Genomic DNA, 12,139 nt, shown 5'->3' with positions numbered 1-12,139 from the left:
ACAGCCTCCCCGGCCCCCCTAAATGCATTGACTGATGATTCCATAAACTACGGAACTCCCTCCCACAGGATGGCTACCAGTTCCGATGGCTTTGAAAGAGGATTGAACAAATTCACGGGGAAGTTTGTCAGAGGCTACTAGCCATGATGTCGGAGGCAGTCAACGCTTCTGAATACCAGTTGCTGGAAGCCACAGGGAGAGAGTCTTGTGTTCAAGTCCTACTTGACGGTTTCGTAGGGGCATATGGGTGGCTACTATAAGAACAGGACGCTGGACCAGAGGGGCCCTGGGCCTGATCCAGCATGGGGAGAGGTGTGCATATACTGGGCAAGGAGAGAGGGTTTATTTTTCATTCCATTCTTTCAGTGCTCTTCCATGGCTTCAACGCTCTTCTCTGACTGAAGCCAGGGTTATCATCTCCCTGGCTTGAGCGGAGCACAGAAGCAGGCGAGGTAATGATTCCGAAGTAACTAACGCGGAGTTAAAGCGAGTTAGGGGAGCCCGCTGAGCCCGCTGGAGTGTGCTACAGGGAGGGCAGCGAGACACATCCGTGCTCTCAGAAATCCAAATTCCTGAGTGCTCACTCCGTCCGTCCCCCCTCTCTCAATTCGCGCCCCGCCCTGGAAAAAAGGCAGTCCCTCCGTCTCGGAAGAGACGGCATCTCTCTCTCTCTCTCTCTCTCTCTCTCTCTCTCTCTCTCTCTCTCTCTCTCTCTCCTGGCCCTGTAACCCAACTTCTCTTATCTCGGGTGCCAGACTTCACGCCCCATTTCTCCAGCCATCTCGCAGCCCCTGCAGTCATCTCCAGGAAACCATCGGAAGGCATCAAGCTCCTCTTTCAAGTGCTTTATTATTTGTGCGGGAGCCAAGGGCGACGTCATTATTCATATTCATGGGATATTAATTGCTATTGCAGAAGAAGAGGAAGGAAGGAAGGAAGGAAAGCCGGAGCCTGGACGGGGTGTGTGTGTGTTTATGTGCGCGCTGAAGAGCGGGAAGCGACGCAAACTCTCCTGCTCTCTTTCTTTCTCCCTCTCCCTCTCCCTTCTTCCTGCCAGGGCGTCCTTTTCCTCCTCCCTCCACAGCCGCGGAGCTCCGCGTGCGGAGGGAGCCCCCTAGCGGCAGGGCAGCGCGCCGCAGCGCGCCTTGGCACGGCTCTGATTCGTCGCCCGCCAGCCAGCCAGCCAGCCAGCCGGTCGGACTTGGAGAGGCTGGGACGCGGCTGCCTCTCTCGCAAGTCTCGCCGATTCTTCTTCTTTTCTCTCTCGCTCCTCCTCGCAGCTGGAATGACTCTCGGACAGCGCTCGAGGCGGCTTTTCGGCGCTTCTCCTCCTCCTCCAGCGCCGGCCTCCTTCTGCAGCCTCGCTTTGCCCTGGAAGGGATGATCGGCCGAGGGCTTTGCAGCTGGGCTGCTTGATCCCTTGTCCAAAGTTAAAAAGAAGAAGGCGGCAACAAGGAGCAGCTCCCGCTTAGCCAAGAAGTCCTTCTTCTTATTTATTTATTTTGCAAGAGACAAATCGCTCGGCACGCCCGGACTGCCTCTGTGCCAAGACAGAGACGCTAGGAAGCGGTCGTGCGCTCCGGGCCGCCTTCTTCTCCTCCCTCCTTGGCGAAGTTTCCTGCCGCCGTGCCCGTCCGCGGGGCGCCTCCCTTGCGCAGGCTGGCTCCGCGGGGGCGCCTGTTTCCGCGGGACCCCGCTGGCCACAGCATGGAGCAGCAGCAGCAGCAGCAGCAGCAGCCGCGCCGAGGCGGGGATCCTCGCGCAGCCCTGGGCGCTGCTGCCGAGACCCTGTAGCTTGCTTGCTTCCCTCTCTCCTCGCCTCGCCTCTCCTCTTCCCATGGACTATTGCCAGAGATCGGCGCCTGCTTTCGGACCCTCCATGCAGTAGGTAGCCCCGTCTACTCTTGTTTTTGTGGGTGGTGAGGAGGAAGGAAATCGGATCTGATTTTCCTTCCTTTTTTTTTGTTGGGAAGGAAACGAGAGGCGGGGTGCTGGGAGCCCCGCCGTGGGTTGAGGGCGAGCTGGCGGAGGCAGAGACAGGAGTTGGGAGACGGGCGAGGGATCTGTGCGCGCGCGCGTTTGCGCGGAGTCGGGGCGCGGGAAGGAGGCGTATGTGCGCGCCCGAGCACCCCTTGGCACCTCTGGGGCACCTTTTGCCTGGAGCCTGGATCTGGGGCTTGATCCGAGACCCTAGACTAAGCTCCATCCCTCGCCCCCTCCTCCTTTACTTTCCACGCGCCTGGCTGCGTGTGAGTCTCTCTCTCTCTCATATCCGGGGTGGCTGCGCTGGCGATGATGCACCAGCCGTCCCCATCTTCCTTACAAGAATAAGCAGTCAGCTCTGGACCCCCACCCCGCCCCTGCCCAGTCCTGTCATTCCGCACCTCCCTTGCTCCGGAGTCACTCCGCAGCTTAGGGGTAGTAGCTTGGCCCGCGCTGCGCGAAGCCCTTCTCACCCCGCCCTCTGCCCTGTAAATGGATTAACTCTGATCTGAGTCCTTGATCGCTCAGCGCCCCCCCCCCACTTCCCTGCCCTCTCCGGGTCCGTGTGTGTGTGTCTGTGTCGCGCCCCTCCCTCTGCTCTCTCTCTCTCCCCCCACCTCGAAGCCCTCACCTCGCGTTTTGCGGTCATGGAGTCTATAATTTCCTTTTTGGTCTAGGCTGGCGCGAGCTCTCCTGGTTCTATAAAGTGGATGTCAGGTGGATCTATGTTCCTGGAGGAACAAAGAGCAAGCGAAGGCAACGCTGTGGAAGTTTGAGCTGGGAGGATGCAGCCTGTGTACTGGTACGCGGTGCTTCTGTTGCAACCAGCACTCTACCTGGTAAGTTTTGCAAGGAGCCTCCCTCCCTCCCGCTTTCTCTCTCCCCCCGCCCCGCACACTAACTTGGGCTGGTTTGGGTGGAGGGCAGGAGAACCCCGAGCAAAGGCCTTGCGGCTCGCCTCACTTATTCACGAGTAGACCCACTGGCTCCAGCCCTACCGAGCCAAAGGGTGAGAGAGTGCCTTGAGAGACTCCTTCCAGCTTTCTCGTCTCCGACTCCCGTGGGGTGTGTTTTCCCATTTTTTATTCATTTGTTGGTGGACGGAGTGCGCGTTTTGGGTGACTGTGGGTTCGACGGAAGTTTGGCAACCTTACTGTAGGCGCGCGAGAAGGTGAGAAGATCAATTCAAGGACGTTGCCACAGCGTCTCTTGGAAAGCTTGAGGAGCGGGGCTTGGCAGGGGTGGTTAGGAGAGAGAACTCCGGCAAAACTTTTTTCTTCCACGATCTACCAATTGGAGCTCCATCCGTTCATACGGGAGACCAAGCCGGCGGTCTAAAAAAAAAAAAAAAAAAAAGTCCAGTGTAGACAGCAAGGTGTAATACCCGGGGTCTCTCTTTGACACGCGCTCGAGGGACCCCTCCTGCCCGATCATAAACTCTGTAAAGTGACAACTTGGGCTATGTCGTGGGTATCTCACCTCCTCTATCTGTCAAGCTCCTTGTGACTCCTGGGTGGGTGGGGGGTCAGTTGGTGCGTCCCCAAGGTGTCTTCAGCTCTCCTCGGGACAGGAGGGGAAGTTTTCGGTGGCGCCGGCGATCCAGGTCGTGAGAGGAGGGGATCGCTCTCACGGTCACTGTTGTGCCAGCACACGCACACCCTTTAGGGGGCTTTTCCGTCATGCACAGGTGTCAACATCCAGGTATAGATACCACCTAGCACTTACCGCACCCCCCCCCCGGGCCGCGTAAAACCAAACCACCTAGATGCCACTGAATCAATCCCGTGGCACCAACAGATGACCAGAGCGGACGCGAAACCACACAACCTGGGATCTCTTCCTCCTGAGATCCAGCTCACAACGATCCACAGATAAGCACAGAGACCGTCATCTGCTTTCTGAGCAAGGGGATCGAGAGTGATTGGCTTTCAGGTTGGAAAAACGGTCTAGGATCAGACCGGACTAGGATCAGACCGGACTAATGAAAAAGAAGCACCTGGTGCTGGCTGAAAAAAAAAATGGTGTGGTTCGACAAGCATACAAACCTTGAAAACCAACCGGGGCAACTCGTTTTTTGTTTTTGTTTTACCCTCTCTGTAAGAAGCCTCTTCCTTGAGCTGTTGGCCTGCGGTTGCAGCTCTTGGCCGCTGGAGGGCGCTGCGCGCCAGTCTCAGCCCCGCTCAGGACACCTTGGGGGGGAAGCAGGTGAACGCAGGGGCAGCCCTTGCAGACGGGAACAAGCGCTCTGGCGTGCCATCACCTGCTGTAACACTGCCTCCCCCCTACAAATGGACCGGAGCCACAGTTTAGAAGTCAAGAAGTCTTGGGGATTTATTTATTTTTGAGAAGAAGAAAATTGTTCTGGTTTCTATTCATTCTGATTCTGACCCCTCCACCCAAAATAGAGGTGAGGATGGAGGTCCCTCTAAGATCCGCAGAACGATGTCAAGAACTAACCCCCCCCCCATGTTGTTTGGGGGCCAGCGACCCAGGAAGCCTTGACTGGTTATGCATCCTTGAAAGGGTCGTTTGGCCACCTATTGGGGGGGGGGTGTTGTGCGCGCGCCTGGCGCCATTGCACCGCTCTCTGATTTATTTATTTTTAAATAGGTGGGGGCCAGAGAACTCCAACACACGTAATCTCTCCCATCCAGGCGCAAGATCAATAAGCTGCGTGGTTCTCTTCCCCCTCTTCCTCCCCCCGCCCTGGGTTTGTTGGCACTTAAACTCTTTCCCACTCATGGCAACAACGGCGCGGGATTTATTCTAATGCGCGGCAGGCTGAAAACAAGCGCATTAATTCTCCTTTAATTGTAAACTGGGAGCATTTGAAAACCATTCAGTGTGCAAATTATGCTGATTCAATTACCGTTTAGTTACAGACTTCATTACCTGAATGCCTTCTCTCCCCCCTCTCTCTCTCCCCCCCCACCCCAACCAGGATTTGGCAAGCGGGGGAAAGAAGAGGCAGGGAAAGAAAGAGTTTTCAAAACAATGCGAAATGTGACTGAATGCAAATTGAAAATCAGCAACAGTTTAGGGCGGTTGTCAGCTGAGAGAGGGCTTCGTATAGGATTCCGCAGGCTGATGTACGACTTTGTTTGCAAGTCGCTATAGTAGCCCGTTGATACTTGCTCTGCATATTCCTTGAGTTTTCCCAGGGACTAACTATCCTGCGCTAAGCCTAATATTAGCCGTCAGCAGCGAAGCTTTGATTTAAATCTTTAATCAACCACAGGAACCAGCAAGGTGTCTGGTTTTGCTTCTTCCTAGATGGATCTATAGGGTGGCAGGATAGGACCGCCTTGTAGCATTGAAGCCAAATGGAGTGAGGGAGGCGAAAACGGAGAGATCCGTTTTCATGGAGAATCGGTTTACGCTTGGGACGTAGATGGAACAGGATCCCAAATCTGTGTTTCTGGGGGATTCGGGCGATAGGAATACTTTTTTTTAAAGAATACGTTTACCTCTCAGTAGCAGGACGTGGGAGAAGCTAGTTTGGATCTCACCGTTCCGCACCTCTGTCAACTGCATTGCAACCACACTGCAGTCAGTCAGTGCAACGCCCGTGCTTTTGTATTTAGTGTGGACAGGAATCCGGGCCACTCCGCCTACTAACAGGAAAATGGCAAGAGGTCACCGCTGAAACAGACGGAACTCAAATGACTAGGAATGTGTGGACAGGCCTGGTGGGTGATATGCATTCAGTTAAACCCAATAATGCGTTTGTCAGTGACTCTCCGGATCGCTGCTATCCTTTTTAGAATTTTTAAAGGGAATTCACGAAACGGTTCCTGTTCAACAAGCTTTAAGGTTTTTTTTGGCCTACTCGCGATTCTCTCGATATCTACTTGGACGTATTTGGGGCTTAAAACATATTTCTGATTTATTTACACAACTGGGCGATAGGAACTCCAAGAGTATGCTGAATAGCTGAGCTGTTTATCTTGGGGCCTCCCCCACCCTTTAAACCGATTTTCTTCCGGTGGGTTTTTGGAGTCTACCCCCCTCCCCCCAGTTTTAAAAATGCCAAAGAAATCATGCAGCAAACATGCCTGTATATGAACACAGACGGTCATATATATTGTGGTTGACCTTGACGCTTCCAGTGGTGGAAGAGAATGAGATGGATTATTGGAGCGCTGGAATAATTCCTAAACGGCAACTGGAGTCTGATGTCATTTCTGGACATTTTCCAGTAGAGTCCTAGAATGGAACTTGTGTGTGATGTATATAGTAGCTATAAATAGATCTATGCGCTCCCTACCCTGATATGTGTTAATATAATGTAGGTTCTATATACAGCTCACAGGTTACGGTATAGAACGGTTTATAGAGAGACATTCAGAGAGAGCATGACAACACATCATATGCTGTTTCATATATGAAATGCACACACATGTATCTATTTGCAACGTGTGGCTGTATAAAATGTGCCTGTACACCTACAATGCTATTTTCTCTGTCCTAGACACACTACTCGAAATTATGCGTTTAAGCATCCTAGTATGTGGCACGTTTTTACTGGGACAGAAATCCCTCTGACTTCATTGGGACTTGCCGTCAAGTCAATCTACACAGGACCGCAGGCTAAACTCAGGATTGCTTCCAAGCTGATTGTAAACTCTTTCATATCTATCCCAAACACAAGAAGCAAATTTCTGTGAAACCGGTTGGACTTTTTCATTAATATTATTGCTTTAAATCTATGCATTCGCATCGCTGATCTGAGTGGGATTTAAACCGTCGCGCTGGCTTGTGTGAACTGGGCTGTTGGCGATGTTTTGGTTTAGAGCGCTCAATATGCTTCAGAAGCATTGTGTGTGTCTGTGTCAGCGTCTCCCCTCTTTTTTTTTCTTCCTTGAAGGGGTGAGGGAGGAGGCAAAGGAAAGCGGAGACCGTAGCTGAGAACATTTCTCTCCGGGATAGGCTCCAAGTCTGGCCAAAGGTGCGGCGTTATCCCTCCTATTTTGACACTCGCCGATCACTTCAGAAATCTTCTTGTTAAGAGCGGGTCAAAACGGCGAGATCGCTTCTCTTGCCAATGGCACAAGAATAACTTGCTTTCTGTGCTACATATTTGGGACGGGAAGGCCCACATTTTCGGAGAATTGCATGCAAATATTTAAAGCACCGGGGCGTGCTTTTCCATCGCACATTTGGCGCGGGGTGGCCTTAGGAGTCGGTTGACACAACACTTGTTTTGTTCTAGAAGTCCAGTGCGGTTGTGTGAATGAACCGCGGATTTTAAAAAAAACGCTGATCGTGCCAAGCCACCCAAACCGACCTCTTCGCTCGATAAACCCCTGATCTCGCAAAGATTTCTCTCCAGATCTAATTGTTCACAGGAAGGCGAGAAAGGACAGGTGGAAGTTGGGTGGGTGAGTGGAGGAAGACCATTTGATTTGTCCTTCATTTCCTCTCTCCTACATTTAGTTTAGGCCGTATGTCTACCACTCTCGAACCTTGAAGCGACGTATCCTGTCGGGGTAAATTGCATTTATTACTGTACTTAGGAGTGTGCGCGCGTGCGTCCAAGGCTGAATTACTCCACAGCTTGATTCAAAGCCCAATGAAGCCAGCGACACCCCTATTTCAGCTCCATGCTCAAATTCTGAGCTGCCATCCCCAACATGACTTGGCGGTAGCCAGTTTCGCTGTGTGTCCCACACCTTTGCTTGGAAGTAAGCCCTATGGACTTCAAGTGAAACTTCTGAGTAAGTGCGTTTAGCACCGCACCTATCATACATATTTAGGAACACCAAAACTCCGTTTAGCTCTCATGGTTGGACTCGAAGACCTCAAGGCCACCCAACGGGACGTCCATTCCAGAACCTGGTCTTTCCTGGGTGACGGATGGGTTTGCATAGGAGAGAGGCAGAGAGAGGGAGGAATGGAAAGAGGGGGGGGGGGAGAGGGAGGAAGAGGTTTCTGATCCAGAATCATAAACTGGTGTAAGAAACGGGAGGAAATGTGCATTCTTGAAAACACTCGACTGTATTAGGTTATTGACTGTTCCACATCTCTGTATGAGACTCTCTCTCTCTCTCTCTCTCTCTCTCTCTCTCTCTGTGTGTGTGTGTGTGTGTGTAACACTAGGCAGAATCGTGTACCTTCTTCTATATGAATTGCGAAGATTACCCAGCTTACCTGTTTAACCTCAGGGTTTGAATGAAGTGTACATACGTATTCCTGATTCATGCCGCTTTGGGGTGGCCTGTTGTTAAAGCCAGGTGCATGTTGTGCTGTGAGAGACAAGTCGAGGGCTGGAGGTGGTGTCACTCAGAATGCCTTAAGACTCGCGACTGCCTCTATTACCTGCTCCCCAGCTGCAGATTCTAGAGTTGGTGTCGCTCTGATCAGTCTGGCCTCGATTGTGGTCATTTTTTTCTTCCTGGTAAACGTCAACCTAAGGGCGGAATGTGCCCATCCCATCCTTCCTCCTTCTTCCAAGCTAGGTAAGCATCTCCCTCAGACTGCAGGGAGACCATCCCCAGCCAGGCAAGCATTGTCCTCCACTAACCATTCTTTACACGGGTTTTCAAAGGGTTTTTTCTGTTCTTTTCTTGGCGCTGAAAGCATTTGGCTATTACTGGCTTGTTTCCCCCGCTCTTTCTTCTTTTTGAAGCGATTTGCTGTACTTTGCAGGTGGAAAAAGAAAGATCAAAACAACTCGTGGCGCTGGTTGTATATTGGGCATCTCACACAACACGGTGGCAACAATTTGTTTTCATTTATTTGTGTTTGGAAGTTTGGGGAGAAAGAAAGAAAGAAAGAAAGAAAGAAAGAAAGAAAGAAAGAAAGAAAGAAAGAAAGGCGCAGCTTAAATTCTCTAGGAGCAGAAATCTCCTAGGAAGACTCTGAGTTTGAACAATGTTGCAACAGGAGACAGGCATGCGTATGTAGAAAATGAGCTGTCTAGGACTAAGGGTACGTGGTGATTGTGTATTCCTACTTATACAACACGTGCACACAAGCTATTTAGACTCAACACATGCTGTAGGATACAGGTTGTCTTATATCTAAACTGATCAATATACTCTTTCTGTATCCTCTCAATGTCTTGTTTTCATACCAGGAAATCCCTGTAAATTCTCACAATCAACAGAACCACCCCAGCACGCTAACTCCGTCTCTTTTTGAGGATAAATTAGAGCATTTTCTTTGAGTTTTATTTCTTTGGGGTCTTATTTACGTCTTCTTATTCACCTTATTTCACCCCCTCTTCGGAATCAAGCGGTTTATCGTAAATATGCAGTGAGACTGTGGGATATATATATATACATATATATATGGGTGGACCAACTTCCACCATCGCATAGGCCCACTGATTCCAACGGAGCCTACTCCTAAGTAAAACTCCAAGCGGCTCGAGCCTTGATAGGGTGGAACCAAGCCCCACGGTGTTCGGTGTGGGACTTACTCCCGAATTAGTTCCCGGGATACTGCAGCCGAAGACCAGCCGATGTTATCTCTGTTCACATCCACCTTTTAAAAAATGGGGCGTAGGGGCGGAATGGTAGTTTCCCAGGTGTGTTAACATCGCCTCTTTCTCTTCTAAATCAGCACAGACTCGGGTACCTGAAGGAGCACTGAGGCGAGCTGGGCTAGCCCCCCTCTCCATCCCGCCCCCCCAACCATTTTGAATGTTCAGAGAGGGGTCCCTACTTCTACAGAGACAGCAGCTCTCCATTTGAGTGATTAGCTAAATCTTCCGAGCTAGGAGTAATGCTCATTTCAGCCCTTGTGTAGCCCGCCTTGCCTCTAGACTGAATAATAATAATATAATAATAATAATAATAATAATAATAATAATAATAATAATAATAATAATAATAGAAAAGCCATTTTCCTTATTAGCGATGGCAGTCAGAGGCTAAGCAGGTTAGTCACCCCCTTGCTGGGAATCGCCGATTTCGCAAGCTCTGTCCCCCACCCCGTTTAGGCTCTCTTGTCCCGTCCTTCCTTCCTCCTAGTAGTAGTTTGGGCGAAGCTCGCCGGGTGATTTGCCAGCCAGTTTAACTCACAACCGGCTCTTGTAAGTCAGCATTTAAAGTACCCCCCTGGGTGCTTGGTAAATAGGACTTGAGCCATTTTTTATGCGGCAGATTGACATGTTGACGACTCTGCTTGGAGGAAGCTTCTTCCTCCTCGCTCCCCCCGCTTTTTTTTTTTTTTTTGCAAAAGCTTGGCAAGCACTTCATCAAGGATAAAAAGGTTCTGCCGTAAGGATGTCACTCAATTTATTGTGAAAGTCGAATGAATTACGTTTAATGAAAGTGCTCCCCCGATGAATATTACCAGCCATTTCCTGAGTTGGCTCTGTCAGATTGATGGGAGGAAATGCCAGGCGGCCTCCCTGCCGCCACTACCACCAAGATCTCCAGCCTCAATGACGGACGCGAGCTAATCGACGGCTGCTGCTGCTGCTATTACGCATAGGATCGAGAGGGCGGAGGATTCCCAATACGATGCGCAAGTTAACAAGGCGACGTTCCATTTCGCCTCCATTAGAGCTTCGATCCTGCCCATCGTCAGCCGTTGCACCAACTTCCGTGGGACTGTTTTGCTTCTGGGTGAATATATGAGGTTGTGGAAATGCTATGCTTGCTGAGACTTCCAGCCAGCCAGCCAACCGAATCTATAAACCGGAATTTGGCACCTCCCCTCTCCAATTTTTTTTTTTTTGAGAAGTTCTACCGAAGACATTTGGCAGGTTCAGAGTATACAGTGGCACTGGCTTCGTGATAAACTTAGCCTGTATGCAGCGATGCCTGGCTCAAGTACGCAAGGTGGGAAGGCACGCTCTATGTGAGAGCGGAGTAAACACAGCCAGTCTCTCCCTTAAAGGGGAAGAACTGGAGGGTTTGAATGTGTGACTGGCTTCCCCAGAAGTTCTCCAGCGTTGGCGTCTTATCTCACTAAGCACTGCAAAAGGCCCATCCACGTATAAATCGCCCGAACACATTCATTTAATCGGAGCGAGCTCCCATAGTGTTAAGTGGGCCATTCACAAACCATGGGACTTGCTCCCGTGTAAATGCGGAGAAAATCGAGCTTGCACATCCCATTGACTTCACAATGGTTGGCAGCTAGACTGCATTGGTGCTGGTCGTTCTGACCAAACTGCGGGAGGCAGTGGAAGACAGGAGTGCCTGGCGTGCTCTGGTCCATGGGGTCACGAAGAGTCGGACACGACTGAACGACTAAACAACAACAACATCCCATTGACTTCACAATGGTTGGCAGCTAGACTGCATTGGTGCTGGTCGTTCTGGTTTGTAGTTACTGGGAATAGAGCTCCAAGCCAATGCATTTAAGATGGAGATGATTGTCCTATTGGCTTCTATGGACTTTTCTCTCTCAAACATTCCCTCCCCTGATATGAGGTCCCTTCACTCCTTTTCCTTGAATGTAGCCCTCCCACTTCAACAAGGTTTGAAGCCAAAATTGCGTCAACTTATTCGAGTTGTGAATAAGACCAAATATTCCTTTGGGATTTCAGGCTGGTTCCCAAGACGTTCTGTGCTCCCGCGCACGTTTTATGAGCTGCGTTAGCGTTTGCATTAGTTCAATCGCTGGCCACAGTCTGATCTTAATCGAAGAGGATCTATCCTGCCATTCTAAAGGCAGCAGGGTCACGGTCCTGTTAGGTAGGGCTGTTGATGCAGGAAGTTCCGGGTTCGGTCTCAGAAGTTCAGAATTACACTTTGTAGATTGGTTCTTAGTCTTGGGGTACCAAGGCGCTCCTCCATCCAAAACACTTCCAATTGAAATTAAATCTGCGATCCTACCCACACTTAGGAGCGAGTCCCATTGTAGACTGTTGGATTTACTTCTGAGTAAACCTGCACAGAATTGGGCGGCACAGGTCTTAAAACATGCTAGTTTTCCTGGGCCTATTTCAATTTTGTCTGATGTATGCGGGCACTGAGTGTCAATACTTTTCTTTCATGGAAGTGTTTTCAGCACTGTAGCCTTCTTAGACATAGAAACACCCCAGTCCTACTTAAGTAAAATGCTTAGGTTTGTTGCTTTACTTGGAAGTAAGTTCTGCTGAAATCCACGGCACTTGCTTTCAACTATGCATAATCTGTTAATGAGGTTAAACCGGGCATTGCTGCTTAACAGGTTTGTTGCTTTGGTTGCAAAACAG

General features: G+C 50.4%; 1 protein-coding gene across 3 annotated transcripts in view; it reads left to right on the top strand.

The window, feature by feature from the left end:
* Positions 1-676: 676 nt before the first annotated feature.
* Positions 677-12,139, top strand: part of NXPH1 (neurexophilin 1) — a 170,621-nt gene continuing 159,158 nt past the window's right edge. The window contains exons 1-2 of one of the 3 annotated variants that reach the window (XM_083405522.1): positions 677-1,884; positions 2,661-2,822. In XM_083405522.1, coding sequence (XP_083261648.1) covers positions 2,769-2,822 — 54 coding nt within the window. In that variant the 5' untranslated portion in view covers positions 677-1,884; positions 2,661-2,768. Of the gene's footprint in view, positions 1,889-2,051; positions 2,250-2,660; positions 2,823-12,139 lie in introns of those variants that run through there. The other 2 variants (XM_083405523.1, XM_083405524.1) reach the window with 2 other exon arrangements.

Source organism: Podarcis tiliguerta (genome assembly GCF_965153285.1).
Source record: "Podarcis tiliguerta genome assembly, chromosome: 12".
Taxonomy (NCBI): Eukaryota; Metazoa; Chordata; class Lepidosauria; order Squamata; family Lacertidae; genus Podarcis; species Podarcis tiliguerta.
Note: the sequence above shows the minus strand (reverse complement) of the source record. Positions and strands in the feature narration are given on the sequence as shown.